Below are 15,692 nucleotides of genomic sequence, written 5' to 3'. Positions count from 1 at the left end.
GTTCGTGCCTATGACATCACGAAATAGCTTTTCCAATGCACTTTGCCTGTGGTTAGCCAGGGCTATGCTTGGTTGGCTGTAAATTTTGCGAATAAACTGCCTCAGATACAACTTTCATCCTTCCCAGCACATATGCCTTTCATTTTCAAAAAACCAAGAGTGGAAATTCATGTGATTCTTTGCCATAAGCGTGCACTGCATGCATGAAGCACCGTCTTAGAAAAAGCGTCCCCTTCCGTGGAGCAAGAATAATACATGTCACTCATGGTTACACACTTATACCGTGAACATAGGTTAGTCAGTCATTAAAGGGGCTTAAAAATCAACTCGGTGTCACCTTTTCCGAGTCGCTACACCTAACTTATAGCCATGTGATGCTTTTTTTGAGCTCGGTTTATAGGGATATTTATTACGAGTATTGAGGCCCTAAGATCCATATATCACCTACGATGAAAACGAAGATGTCTACAAATGTCGATGGCTGGAATAGAATTGCAATTTTGGCGTTTTATACTGTATATGGGAAGACGAAAGCTACTGATCCCTATTGCTTATTTGCTTCAAAAATAAATAATAGAAGGTCTCTTCCAATCATAAATACCAGTAAACTCATAAAGAAAATTACTAGTTCTTACGTTTGGTTCCGAAATGCTTTCCAAAACACTCAACTCCTGTTTGTATCTTTGACCTAAAAAATTTACGATTTTTTAAATGTTTTTTTTTATTATTATAATTTTTTTATCAGAACAGTCATAACGTTTATCTATTTGCAATTTGGGTGTTCATTGATTTTAGGAGGACATTGAAATAAACGAACGTACACCAAACAAACAGTGAATTTAAACTTTTTCTTGGTTTTTTTTTTTTCCTTTTGGGATCCGACACAAGAACTGAATCAGAAGTTAGAAGTTCATCAAGACTTTCTCTAGATAAACTATCGTAGGGAGATACGACGACTTACTGTAGCAAGAATAAATGGACATAAATAAAGTTGATACTCACCCATAAATCTTATCAACAATGTGTTCGTAGTCGATGATTGAAGAATGTTCATTTCTTCGAGAAATAATTTCCCCGCGGCTAAAAAAGCCAACTTAAGCCGGATGATGCACTCGCTATATGATAGAGTGTACTATATTACAGTCGGTATAATGGTTTGTCCATTATCTTGTATATCGTTGTGTAAAATTATCGCTCGTGAGTGCTTGATAGACCGGTATCCAGTAAAAGGATGATTTCAGCTTGTATTTTGTTAATTTTTAGCGACAGTCAAGCTTTTAAAACGCAACATATTTTTCTCGATTTAGAACTGGCTGACATGTACAGTGTGAACGTCCGGTATTTCATTTCGCAGTTACACCACAATGTCATCTGAAGTCAGAACAAACATTTTCTGTTTGTTCTTGAATAGAAGGAAATGACTAATTTCAGACATTTCTTAAGAACTACCATTTTAAGCGTCGGGGTTACTTTTTGAAATCTATCGCAGTTTTGCCGTAAACTCTTTAATCTCTCTTCTAACGGCTGTCTTATTTACATGTCATTCCTATTTTACTACATTTTTTTGCCTAAAGCAAATTTAAAATGGGCATAAGTTTTTTTCTGCCATTAGAAACCTGCCCCTGACAGCCCATTTAAGTTCAAACTTAAAAAGTTAGAAAAAGCAATACAAACGAATAATTTAAAACAAGACCAAAATTTTGTAAATTAAAAATGATGCACTGAGAAAGTCACAGTGGGTACTACAATTTATATTGAAAGTAGAAATCAAATAGCAGCGCGCTTATAGGGATCCTTAAATGTTTTCCTTGTTTTCTGCATTTGTAAACCAAAAAGAATTAAAAGTCATGAAATTGGAGAACTACTACGTTTGTTTCTTGATATACACGAGTGTTTTTGGGACAAACTTCTTCAGTGCAGTGCTTTTCTCGCGCCGATAAACCTTAACTCGCCAGTAGCATTACGCTTGAAATACCCTTATCATGATATTAAACCTTGAAAAATAATTTCCGCCCAACACGGAATTTTTTTTCGGAAAATATTCGAACCTACAGGAAAGGACACGTATAACAGGAGTACATGATCCTATATGAATTGTATGCCCAAGATCCTGAAATGCATACCAGCCTTGCAACTTACTTCCCCTCCCTTGGTTTTGCATTTAAAATAAGGTATCCAAACCTCCCCCCCCCCCCCCCTTGGGGACAAAATTAAACAAAATAGACGTGACTTCATTTGTATATTCCTGATAGTTTATATTTCCTCAAAGGTGTTTCGGTGATAAACAAGAAGAAGCAAATGCGAAAAATTGCTGTAAGAGTTGCCACTTGTGTATATGCATTCATTTTGTATCTATCGATGCCGACTTTTTCTCCAACTAGTTTTCATTCTAACATTTCAAGCAATACACTTGATTAAACATTTCGACTCTGAGAAATTTGAGAACATTCGTCATTTTCCTGACATGGATACAAAAAAAAAAAAAAAGGAAAAAAAATGTGGCTTTAAAAAATAATAATGATGACTAGATAGGTGAATATGTATTTATTATACATTTGTTTATTTATCCATTATTGCTATAGGAGCAACTATATTGTGTCACATTCAATTTGATTACGTATCTGACTTACTATATGGAACACGAAAACAGATTAAAGAAAAGACGTTAAAATCGTTGATTTGTATGTTTAACACAATTTATAGGCAATCAAGCTTTTACACAGTTTTTTTCTTTTAATTTTAGGGCGAACCTTAAACTTAACAATAAAAGTACAAACATTGCAGTTGACTAAATTAAACGGCTTGGAATGTAAAGCTTTTCTACAAGTATTAACATTAAGCAGAAATATCTTAAGAAGGGCGCAAACCGAGTGAGATTTATATCATTGTATCCGTTCCATTAAAACGAGGGTCCAAGCATGTACTATTGTTGTTGGCAGTACTGTCTCCAATTTATCCAAGCTACCTTTGCAAAGAGCCTACTTCCCATGGAAACAGATAGACCCATGATTTACCAGGATGCCGAATGCGGCCCTTCGTAATAACAATAAAAGTCAACAGCTAATAGCACTATATAAGCGGTTCATTTATGTATTTACGTCATTACGATACTGACCAGAATGGCCCTACCTTTAGTGAAGGGGGGGGGGGGAGGGGGAGAGGGGGGGCATCGGGGTCTACGAAACCGCAGAACTGAAAAAAAATTCATTTAAAACCGCAACAAAAATTCGCTTAAAGCCGAAAATCGCATCCAAAACCGTCTAAACCGATTTTTCACATCCTAGTTGTCAAAACCCTAATCTATCTAATACAGATGACAGATGGAGCACAAAGAGGTCTCACAGCTATGGAGGCAAAAAGATTGCCGCTCAGATCAAAGAGGAATTGGAAACCAAATAGGAAAAGCCAAAACTACTTCGGACTCCAAATCTGAAAACCCATTAGTATTTTTGACGAAAACCGAAAACCAAGTGCCAAAACTCGGAAATCTGCGAACCACAATAAACACAAAAACTGTAAAACCGAAGTTTGTTTGGCACAAAACCGAAAAACCGATCTAAAAAATAATGACGAACACCGCAAAACCAAAAATCCTAATCCCCCCTTCCTTACCGATACTACGATACTAACCAGGCTCTACTGTGGAATTACTGAGAGAAGGTCATGCTAAGTGATTGCAAATCGCTAAAAGATGATTGACTAGCTTCACCGAGGCGCAGTGCTATTTATGCATCGAAAGACTGCATTTCGACTGCCCGTATTTTCCCGGCATCACTTGCGTTAACTCGTGAGCTCTTCCTTGCAGAGTTTCCAACTTCGGAAGATGGAAAAATTGCGTTCATCCTCCTTTTCAATCGTTCTTTAATCTGTAGATGAACAATTGGCCAAATATCAGTTCTTAACCATCCAAAGCTCAGTGTTTCTAAAGTCTTCACAATTCACTTGATCTGCCTCCCCTGTTTGATATCTTTCTTACCTGGCTGTTTCGCGCACAATGGAAGAAAAAAATCAGGAATCCCTAAGACAGAAAATTATTTCAAGATCAGCCTTTTTAACTCGTGAATTGCGCGCATGCGCAAGAGCGAGTTATAGATACGATGTGGGGAATGGCATTCGCTCGCTCGCTCGCTCGATTGGTCGATTCCTGTAAACTTTTTTTAGATTTTAGGCTTTTGAGTGCATTTTATAGTTTTTGGCGAGCAATAAACAGACGAAATGGCGACCTTTGTTGCTAAGAATAGTGGTGGGGTGAAAAAGAAGCCAATGATAATCTTAAAAGAGTTTTTTTTTTCGTTTTAGTTTTAACAAGCGGCGCCAGCGACTGGCAGGCATGCAAGGATTCACACTGAAATAACAGTACAACCTTCGTTTTTCATAAAATTGTAATTTACAGTCCTTGAACTTGAAAACAATCCGAAGATTCATTGAAAATATCACTTACTGCGAAGCGCTCGGAGTTTACAGATGTTCAAAAGCTTTTTCTGTTATAGCGTGAGATTGAGGACAAAATTGATCATTACGTTTCGTCGCGTGTGTTTTTCCTGTGAGAAGCAACAAAAGATGCCGGCGACTGACGAAATAACAAGTTAACACGAAAATCAGATAACACCTAAACAAACAATTTTAGCTACAGATTTTCAGTGAATTTTTCAAGAACAATTTTCTTTTAAGTTTCAAGACAATTTGAAGATTCAACATACAAACAACGTACTAAAATGCGAAAGTTACACACCACAAAATTGATAAATAGGCCTGAAATGAAATTCTATCTTGTTATTGATCATACGTTGCCTAGCACGTGACCTAAATCTACCCAGGCGGAGATCCAAAATGACGGTGGCAGGCTTGGCTTAGTCAAAACTCGTTCCCGTTTGTCTCATTTGATAAAGAGGGAATCGTTAATGTTTTCATTAAGACAGTATTGCCTTGATTTTCTAATATTTACAACGAAAGACAGTAAATTTCACTTTTCACCCACATTTACTTCCAACCTTTTCTTTTGAACCAGAAACAAAAATGATAGACGTTTAAAACACATGACATCATCCACCTTGTCAAATGTAATAGCATGATCATTTCAATTGTAATGCCTTCTTATCCCAACGTTACTTTGTTTCTTTGCTACATTAGCGAACACTGAACTACTGCTCGTACTCTAGATATGACAATCAACCACAAAATTCCCTAAACCAGATAACATTAAACATAATCTAAAAAATCATGTGTCAATTCACGAGTTTGCTCACAGAGCACTTTGATTTAGAGATGGCAGAGCGTCGTTTAAAAAGTTTGATGTAGTGCAAACATCTTGTAATCTCTATCTTGAAATCGTCTTTAAAAAATGGGTAAAACAGTAAATTAAGGGAAGTTGCAGATCTCAAAAACCAAGAAGTAAATCCCCTCTTGTCGACTAGGTTACCTTTGAACGGGAAATATCATCAGACTAATGTAAGAATAATGTAGTTTGGACATTCAAGTTTGCAAACAGATGATTAGATTTCCGACAGTCTCATTTACATCTCACCTCAATCGAATTGACGATGGTGAAAATGTAGGCGAAAGCTTTTTGTGATGACGACAAAAGACCGAATACTCACCTGAGTTGAGTTAAAGATGGTGAAAATGTAGGCGAAAGCTTTGTGCCATGGCGACAAAAGACCGAATAGCCACGTTATACCCATCAGTGGAATCATCACCGCGCATGTTTTAAAGCCAAGTCTGCCGGAATAACGACAACGTTAAAAAAAAGTTTGAATTATTTGATTGTTTCCTGTACATGATCATGAATTAACCTCTTTATTAAATAAGTAATTAATTTCTCACTGTTTATTGCTAACTAGGGTGGAATTGAGGCAAATACCTCACAACTAGATGTTACAGCGATTGGTTCCCGTTTATTTAACTTTTTTCCCTCCACTGATTAAAATATTCCGCTAACTACAAATTTTAAATCTCACCGTATCTGCTTGATATGAGTGTCTTCCCCCATAGGCTGCACGAGCGTGGTCATCTCTTTTATGACTCGGACGAGAATCAAAATGTTGAGCTGAAACAAACAAGGAATGTCAAATATCGGCAGAGTGGTTGTTGCTAAGACGAGTAATGCTGAATACATTGTGGGCGTAAATGGAGTTGAAAATATTGTGAGCTTTGAGCCTGGTGGTCGAAAACAGAAATGTGCTTTTCGTTTTGTAATAAGCATGGGAACAAGAGAGACGATCTCCACCGGTGGTCAGTTTTGGCATTAAAAAGGAAAGTGGGAGGGACTGACTAATTGTAGACTCACCACTTCAACAAAAGCCATAAATGCGGCGAATATCCAGATGAGGTTGTTTGTGTAGGATAGCCAGCAACTTTAAACGAGAAACGGAGAGAAAAAAAGATAAACATATTTTTGCTGCAAATAATCCTCTAACCCAGTAACCCAGAGAAAGAGAAGAGAGGGAGGGAGGGAGACAGAACGAGAGACAGAGACAAGGACACAAAACCTGGATAAAAACACAGGGACACAAAAATCTACGAAATGAAAACGAACTAAAAACACAAGATTGTGCAAAAAGAGTTGTACTTTAAAAAAAATACATTTTTGTGGGAGACAGGAAATGTGGAGAAGGAGAAAAAAGATCTAATGTTGAAGGATTCTCTTACTATTTATCACTAGTGAAGCTTTCTATTCCATCTTTCCCAGCAGCGATGCACAATGAAATACCAACCATGACGATGGGTAAACCTAAACATAGGTAGGATGTCAATGCAAGTCGATTCAGGTGATCATGAAGTCAAACAATTCAAAACAAGTAAAATGAAAATACCCCATGACATGACGTGATACATGTGCATCTTTTCGGTGATGTTGTAAACTTTCACCACAAAGAGGTAGAGGTAAAATCCCTCCACCAGCATCCAACAGAACGAAGCCATCAGGAAATATTGCATGGAAGCTGCAGCTGTAATACAAGAGGCCTGAGAGAGAGGAAAAAAAGTTGACTACTTTTCATGCATCTTTTCAGAGATCTGGTGTACTTCTTAATGCTCGTCTTGAGTCTCGTTAAAAAAATATTCATCAATGGATGAAGAAGTCGCTTACCTTGTTTTTTGTGGCGTTTATCCCGACGAGAAAAATAAATTGTCCAGCTCCGAGGGCAACAGAAAGACTCAATCGTATTTGTGACAGAGGCTGGTGAACATCTCTAGAGAAACAAACAAATAAAAACAAGCAGACTAAAACAAAAACAAAACCGAACAAAAAAAAGGAAAGTAACTTTATGTTCCAACAGGTAGTTATTTCAATATGCATTGACTGAGTGTCGGTCTTTTCGCGAAGAGGTCTTACTTACGTCTGACATCTTTAAAATAATATAAAGTTTCAAAATTTCTGGCTGTAGCACTTACGTAAGGAAGGAATATAGAATAACTGTCAAAATTATTCCTATGATTGACAGGCTTAATCCCACGTAGGTGATAAACTCCAGAACAGTTTCGTCTTCCTCAGTGAGCTGCTTCATAAATGGCATGAAAAGAATTAGAAATGTGTCAATCACCTGAATGGAATTGTATTATCACCAGTGAAGGTAAGGTAAACATTAGTCCATTACCCCTGAGCTGCCGTTGTAGTCAAGTAAGACAGCAAAATGAGTCAAATGATTGCAGCTGCACACTGTTTCTTCTGTGTTGCTTTGCGATGCAACCACATGGCATCCTCTCCCTGAAAATCCTTCTGAGCTGGAAAAATAACGACAACGTTAAAAAAAAAATAACACAACAAAATTAAAACGATAACAATAATATTATAAAAAAAATTTTGAAGAAGACTTTTGGTTACCAAAAGGTCAACTTGCGATCTTCCTCATTATAATCGTAGCCTCGAGACCAAGTTGACCACTTTCCATTTTATTCAGTAATTGATACGTGCTACTCATGAAGTCGGCTTTGATATTCTAACTGTTACAATGTGATGAAAAGGTATATTGACGATCCAGGCTAGTAAAACACAACTGAATCTTACCTTATGTGAAGAAAATTGAATAACGGAAAAACAGAAAAAAACAAAAGGCGAACTTTTACTTTTACGGTAAACAAAACGATTTTGTCAGCAACAATATGTAAGACGATGGCAGAAGCGAAAAAAGGCGACAACCGCAAATGAAAACGAATAAAATGCAGATAGAAATGGTTTCAAAACATGAAGTATCAGATTGACAGTGACGGATAATTGATAACTTAAGGGAAAGTCATGCCGGCATAATAATCAACTGGGGGCTTTTCCACTCGTATGTTGTTGAAATTTTTTTGGTTTTTCCTGCTGCAAGAGCTGATTGGTGTTTCCTTCACAAACAAAAAATTCATAGCAGTTAACAAAGATTACGTAAGATTAGCTTGCATAACTTCTAGAACAAGGTAGTAATATATTTCAGCTTGTTACCTTTTGCTAAAGCCCCTCCAAAATACACATGTCTTTTCTCTTTCATCAACCTGAAAATGTGTATTATTTCCTTGGAATAAATAAACACAATGTAGCGCAATTCATACCAATTTTAATCGTGTTCTTACCTTCAGGTTTCTAAACTTTAACATGACATTCGCTTCCAGTTTGTTTGGTTTTGGATCCATAGCCACGGCCATTATCCTGGAGTTCAAATACCTGTCAAAAAAAGACAAGAAAATCATAATTTTCTATATTTTGAATAATATAATTTTTAGACAATTTTTGACGATACGGTAACCATGGTAACCAAGGAGCTCTTACTGTGTTACTTAAAGCTGATTTCCTTGACACCAAAAATAGTAATTGATTCACACAGGGACCACGAAATACTGCTTTGAAAAATTTAAGAAATTTTGTTGGTTGAATGCAATGCATTTCTTTGTTTTCCGCGGAAGAAACAATTTGTTTAAAAGTTTAGAGAAGTTAAAATTTACCTTGTGGCTTCGCCTGCTTCATTTCTGATGGTTTGATTTGTGTCCAGTAGTTCGTGGAGATTCTTATACACAATCCCAACAACCAGTGAAACTTAAAAAAAGAAATTGCGGAAGAAAAGAAAATCAAGCCAGAACATGGTCTTTCATGAAACTTCAGATAACTGAATCAAATGTACTGTGTAAACAAACAAACAAACTCAGAACTATGTATATGCGCAGCTGTACTTCAGTACCATTTAAATTTGTGAGGGAAATACAGGGAATTGTACTTATCCATTGAGGAGTAAACACTGCAGTCGATACCAACCGGATTTCGCAAAATTTGCAGAGGAAACATTTATGTTTCCTTGCGATTCTTCATCCTCAAAGTAGAAGTCACTTGCATTTTGGTGGTAGGCTTTATGAATACCCAGCACTAACGAAAAAAGCAACAGGTGATGGTATTAATAATTTCACGACACTTGCTGGACTGAAAATACAGTCTGTATATCATAGTCGCATAAACGATTTTATTTACTTTACCTCTCAACAGCGCAATCCTTTAAATATTGTAAAATAATTGATGACAAGACGTCAGCATTTTGAAGGGTTCAGACCGCTGGATATTATCATCCAATTCCATAATGATTGATGAACACAAATAGTCAATGGAAGGACTGAATGGATCGATTGATCCAGCAATAAAGCTTCGCATTCAGTAACCTATATCAATTTACTACATCATCAAGGCCTATAGATTATACGCTGTTTAAACTCACCCATTGTCTGGCTGTCGATCACTTGTGAGGACCTTGTTCCAGTCAGGTGGAGCTTGCTGTATTTAAGAGCAAATTCTTCAAAGGCGATAGCAACTTTAAAAGTGGATCCTCTTCTTGTCTCAATCCCATCTGTTATAGGGGCGCGGTTACGAGCTTTTGTGATGTTTTTAATACCTGTGATAAATATTTCCAAAACCGCTATCGCTTCCTGTAATGACATGAAATATTTTTTTTTTTAGGTAAGGTGCTAAGCATTTGTGGTAAGAAAATAAAAAAAAAATCATTACAAATAGATAAGAAAATTATTCAAGCGAGAGAGCCAACCAATTTCAGACACAAATGCATGTGCACAGGTTAAAGATCGACTAGACCAGGAAATCAAAATATTTCACTTAGAGGATAGATTATTCAGTTTTCGTCTACGAATTAAAGAAAAAAATAACAATCATACTGGTAATTACGATAATAATAATAATACTGATAACGATAATTTATCTATAAAAATTCCTAAAATAGCTTTCTTACAGGCGAGAAAAACTACACAGGTTAACGTCTTAATCAAGTAAAAAGTTATGAGCCATTAATCTGTTACTGCCACGAGCAATATGAGACGAAAGCAGAAAAACTAACAAACAAACAAAAATGATTTATACGCTTAATGAAAATTCGTATTTGCGGATTCCGTTTGAACATTCAAAACAAGCTGACTGGAACTTCAGTTCCATAACTGCGTATAGAAATTAGAAGAATGAAATACCTGTAAGGAACTGGCGTTGGTGATATTCATTCTGCTAAGTTTAGAAACATATTCCGCCGCCTGAGGTAAATAAGGGAAATAACAGTTATAATTATAGAGTATGAGGATCCTAAAAGTAAAAAAACAAAACAAAAAACAAAAATTACACACCAGCTTTTGAATCCTTGTTGACTGCAACGCCGATGATGATGTCGATGGCAAAAATGACTGCGATGGCGAGAGCACGGACGAAAGCAAGTGAAGAGGTGACCGCAACGAAGGAAACTGAGACTGTGACTGAGGTGACTGTAAAAAAGGTGACTGAGACATCGACAGAGACAAAAACTGAGGCATCGACTGCGACGGCGTCTGCGACACAGACAATGACGGTGATCGTGACGGCGAACGCGATGGAAACAATGATGACCACAGAACTGGCGATGGAGTGGGTTGTGGCCTTATAGATTCGGATGGTGAAGATTTTTCTGCAATTTTGAATGAGAACAATGGTGGTGCAGCTGAAATCGACACAAATAACGCCAACAATAATTACTAAAGAAATGTTCTCAGAAACAATTTTTTCCCATATTGTTTTCTATACTACATTTTAAGTTCAATTTATTTTCGTTGAAGTAAATTAGTTCAGTTTTTTTTTATCTTGAACTTTTTTTTTAATATTTAGTCCTTAAACTGTCTTCACGCGTTTTACAAATAACTCTAAACTCGGGAAAGGACGGCAAATAATTGAATCGCTTTCTCCGTTGACTGGCTCATAATAGTCAGTATATACTGTACTCTGAATATTCTCTATCGCATTGTATTACTACTATTGATACGGGGTCAAAGTAATTGTTAGGTGCAAAACTGTCACAAATCATGCATCTGCTGCCTTTTTGTTGTCCACAAGACCAATAGTGGGAAATATCTATCGTGAAATCGTGAAATGTTTGTCCACGTGAAAATTTTATCCTGATTGCCAGAAGCTCCATGAGTTCGGTTTACTATAACAGCAATGGTAAGTATACAAAACTTAGGTAATATTTGCATTACGGTTCATGAGCGCTTTTAGCGTACCTTTACTTAATTTAGTAACAAAAATAAGAGTAATTTTTTCTTACCTATGGGAATTTCGCAAATATAAGCTAAATTCTCAGAACTAGGGATGTCACAAAATAGGCTCTGGGTACCATTAATAGTCTGCTTGCATATGTGAGCCACAGTTCCCCCACACTCTGGCTCGCCTGCCCATTTAGATATGTTCACAAGTTTTCCATTCACCCAAGTCCAATTTTCACCTTTTTTCTCCAAGCCAATGTACCATTTATCATAACGAGAATGATGTTTAGAAGCACGTGAGCGGTTAGACATCGTAATACGATTTTGAATTTCGTCACCGATGAAATTCCATTCTTCTTCTGTTTCAATGGAGACCAAATCTCCTCCTTGACTTTGGCAGATGCCTCTGTCCGTTGTCCAATTGTCTCCTTTTTTCGCGAATATATACCAAGAGTTTTGAAAAGACATAATTGGGCATTCTATGAAATAAAAACAATGATAATAAAAATAATGAGCGTGATGGTAATAATGAGAAAACTACAAGGGCAATCAAGGATACAAACAAACCAGCCGATAGAATGGCGTGTCTTTATCATTTTTATAATTATTTGCTTCTTCATCATCATTACGAATTTTTCATTGTTATTATGATTAGCATTTTCATTGTTATTGTAATATTGCATAGCTTGTTGATCAGTGTCATTTAAGAACCCGTCCTCTCTTATGCGTTTTCCTTCGAGAAAAGGTGCAAACATTTGAATACGCATGCATATCGTTTTAGTGTGGACAGTTCTAAACGAAGCTTTTTGAAAACGATGACGTTGAATGACGTCATAGTGTCGTGCAACCTCTTTTCCAGGTCTCCTGTCTCAATAAATTCAAAACAAATATAGCAGAAGAGTATATGGATATGTTTTCGATGCTTAACTGGAGCTTAATATTGCGTTCGTGCAGGCACACACAGATCGATGCGTAAGCAGGTCGCATGAAGTCATGTATGTGTTTTCAAGTGTTTTTGTGTGGACATTAAAAAACGCTAGGAAAAGAATAGCAGTATCTTGATTTTTTGGAAAATTCATCTTCCAGAGAAATTTTCATCAGATCAATTCTAGGAGGGCATACTTTAGCATGTAATGTACTTTATTGGTGAAATGATTATCTACCTTCGGGCATTTCACAAATGAAGGCGTTGATTTCGGACGGAGAAATTTTGCTAAAAAGGCTTTCATTCTTGGATATTTCCGCACGACTTTTATTCTCAGAATCTCGCCATTTCGAAATATTCAGTTTTTCTCTACTTAACCAAGTCCAGTTCTTGTTGCAAAATCTTAAACCAATGTGCCACGCACTAGTATTCCAAGAAGAACGTTTTTGAATTTCATCATTGATAAACTGCCACTCTTCTTGAGTTTCGATAGAAACTAGGTAACCTCCCTGATATTCGCACGCCTTTCTGTTCCTCCGCCAACTTCTTCCCCATTTCGAAAATGTGTACCAGGAAGTTTGGAAACGTGTCTCCTGGCATTCTTCTACAAAATAAATAAGTAAATTATATTGATGATAGAAATAGTGATAGTTTTGATGATGATGATGATGGTGGAGACGAAGAGCATTGATTATTATATTAACCATATTATTCATAAACAATGAGGATAAAACATTTTACCTCCCTAAGGCAAACATTGAAATGAATCTCGACTTTAAGAATGGAAATTGGGGAGATCTGGGTGGTGGTAGTGTTATTCTTTAAGTTTCATGTTTTGTTTCCAGTTCGTGTTTAGTGTCACAAGCGGAATTTCTCCTTTTTTAAGTTCTGTTTTAGGTATATAAATGTTAAAGTTGGAATGGCGCTGTCTTACCTGTTCCTTTCCATTGCATCATTAGAGTAACAATGACTGCAGAAGAGGAATAAAATAGACATGTGCATTGATTTTTTTGTTGCATTGATATTTGAAACAAATAGAGAAAGTGTTTCTTGATTTCAAGTGAAACAATTGCTAATAAATTAGTAAATGCATTTCCACTCGCATGCAACTGGTCTAAGCATGTGAAGTGACTGGATGGACTCTCACAAGTCTGGCAAGATAGGTTCATCTTTCTTGCTTGGGTAGCCAATCAGAACATAGGATTTGCTAATTCAAGAGTGATTTATTATTTTTGCGTCGTTGGAGAAAAAGAAATAAACTGCATTGCTTGTTGTCTTGTAATTCATCGAAGCTCAAACTATCGAAAGGATCCTCTCAAGTGTAGCCCATACCAATAAATTACAACAAGAGAAGCCTATAAAAAAAAAAGTATCCGGTTTCACTATTGCGCCTCGCAGTAACTCGATGAGAGCTACAAACAAACGGGTAAGATTTCACGTGCCTACCCACTGTGATGCTGATATTAGTGCATCTAAGCCTTTCTTTTCCGTACTCTTTTAACTTTAGCTAACCTTTCATGAAGATTCCATCGTTCTTCCAGTCATTCAGAGGTCAAAATATGAATTAAACAATTATTTGTTAGTTGAAAAATGTTCGGTTCTTGAAACAGATTTGGATGATGTCTGCAGATAGTTTTATGGGAATACCGTGCGTATATTTTTTAAAATTTTTGTCGTGCAACATCCGCAAAAGAAAAAGAAAGAGTTCAAAAGTAATGAGAATTGACATGCAAACGATCCAGTTTCGCCTCAAAACTGTCTCGATCGATTGATTAGAAATTAAATTAAACATTTTTAAGCTTAACTGAAGCCACATAAAAATTCATTGAAAATAAAGTTATCGAATTCGACGAATAATGACATACTGCTGCAGCCATGGGATCGATGCAAAATATAAATATTGTAATATATATATGTTCATATCTATATATATAACTCATTTATTGCTACGAGGTTTCGGTGTCCGCTTGGGGAAAACCCGTTTTACAAATCAAACGAACGAAACTTCCTTTTCATTTCGCAAAATACTTTTCATTTCGACTGGTGAAATCTATTTCGTATTTTATTCATCGAAAGACGAACTTTTGTCAGGCGCTCAATAGATTTATGCGTATCTCCCCGATGACTTCCTGTGAAGGTAGCTTCAGAGGATAGTGACTTGCCTTTTTTTGTTTTTTTGATGCTAAATATCTGTGCTAAAAACTGTTTTGCTAACCGTCAAGACAGAACAATAATTATGAATAACAATGACGACTTCATTTTTAAAACTGCATAGTTATAATTTATATATGCCATTGTGTCGAGTTCTTTTCAAATCATTTTGCATCGTTTTGAAGCTAAAATAAAATTAAAAAAACACATATATCGCCTGCATTATTTTTACTTTATACCTTACTTATTCATTCATTTGTTCACAATCTGAACTTATTTTGTTATCAAGAAGCTGATAACCTCCAATTGAAATATCCTTTTCAGGTTTGATCTTGGCCTAAGCCGCTGGCTGTCCTGCTACATTTCTTCATCATAGTATTTACTACTAATTTTACTTTTACAAAGCATAATCAATCGATGTAGTAAGGCTTGTACTTACTCAGCGAAGAAAGGGCTGTGATCATTTTACCGGATTGAAGCCCTTTCATCGCATCATTCATCATAAGATTCCGTTAGCAGTTGTCAGTATGCTTGTTTTGGTTCGTGATTTGGTGACATCTCTTCTGCTTCACATGTCAGTGTATTTCAAACCCCTTTATAGGAGGCCAAGTGTAATGGACATCAAAACACATCCTTTCTTGAATTGATGACGTAAGTCAACATTTATTTCCCTTTATAAACGCACCAATAAGTCTAATGGCTTTTTGCACCAGGTGCGGAAAGATGTTTTGTGCAATAAAAACAAAAAAAATAGCGACAAGAAAAAACTTTGTTAATTTTACCTTTCGTAATAGCGCAGATGATGTAGCGTTAACCAGTTAATTTTTTAACTCTTTAAGATTAATTTATGAGTCAAGTTTGGCGATAACTATCGTTTGCGAAGTAATTACTCGAACTAAACTCCGCTTTCTTCTGCACATTGTTTTATTTTAATTTTCATAAATGAGATGTATGACTTAGTATTAAATGACGAACTTCGTTCTGCACAAATGAATAAAGGGGTTAGTTTCTAAAGAAACTGTGGTGCTGCGTCGGTGGGAGAGTATAGCAGGTAATTTAGTGTTAACAACTGGGTTGAAAACGTAAATTAGCCACCGTAAAGGGTAAAAAAGCTGACGTTTCGAGCGTTAGTCCTTCGTCAGAGAGA

General features: G+C 36.3%; 2 protein-coding genes across 2 annotated transcripts; both read right to left on the bottom strand.

Moving 5' to 3' along the window:
• Window positions 1-7,070: 7,070 nt before the first annotated feature.
• LOC149051735 (uncharacterized) lies at window positions 7,071-9,897 on the bottom strand. Its single transcript, XM_089214657.1, has 2 exons — window positions 9,678-9,897; window positions 7,071-9,334 (listed from the first exon to the last, which is right to left on the bottom strand). Exons 1-2 carry the CDS (start codon window positions 9,895-9,897, stop codon window positions 9,189-9,191), a joined length of 366 nt encoding a protein of 121 aa, XP_089070783.1. The 3' UTR covers window positions 7,071-9,188.
• LOC149051734 (C-type mannose receptor 2-like) lies at window positions 9,879-15,173 on the bottom strand. The gene is made up of 5 exons (XM_089187119.1): window positions 14,985-15,173; window positions 13,329-13,364; window positions 12,633-12,998; window positions 11,532-11,948; window positions 9,879-10,898 (listed from the first exon to the last, which is right to left on the bottom strand). The coding sequence occupies exons 1-5, from the start codon at window positions 15,046-15,048 to the stop codon at window positions 10,393-10,395; spliced, it is 1,389 nt and encodes a 462-aa protein (XP_089043245.1). The 5' UTR covers window positions 15,049-15,173; the 3' UTR covers window positions 9,879-10,392.
• Between the last annotated feature and the right edge of the window lie 519 nt (window positions 15,174-15,692).

This window comes from Pocillopora damicornis, chromosome 1 (assembly GCF_964200805.1).
Source record: "Pocillopora damicornis chromosome 1, jaPocDami1.2, whole genome shotgun sequence".
Lineage (NCBI taxonomy): Eukaryota > Metazoa > Cnidaria > Anthozoa > Scleractinia > Pocilloporidae > Pocillopora > Pocillopora damicornis.
This window is presented reverse-complemented; position numbering and strand designations above follow the sequence as displayed.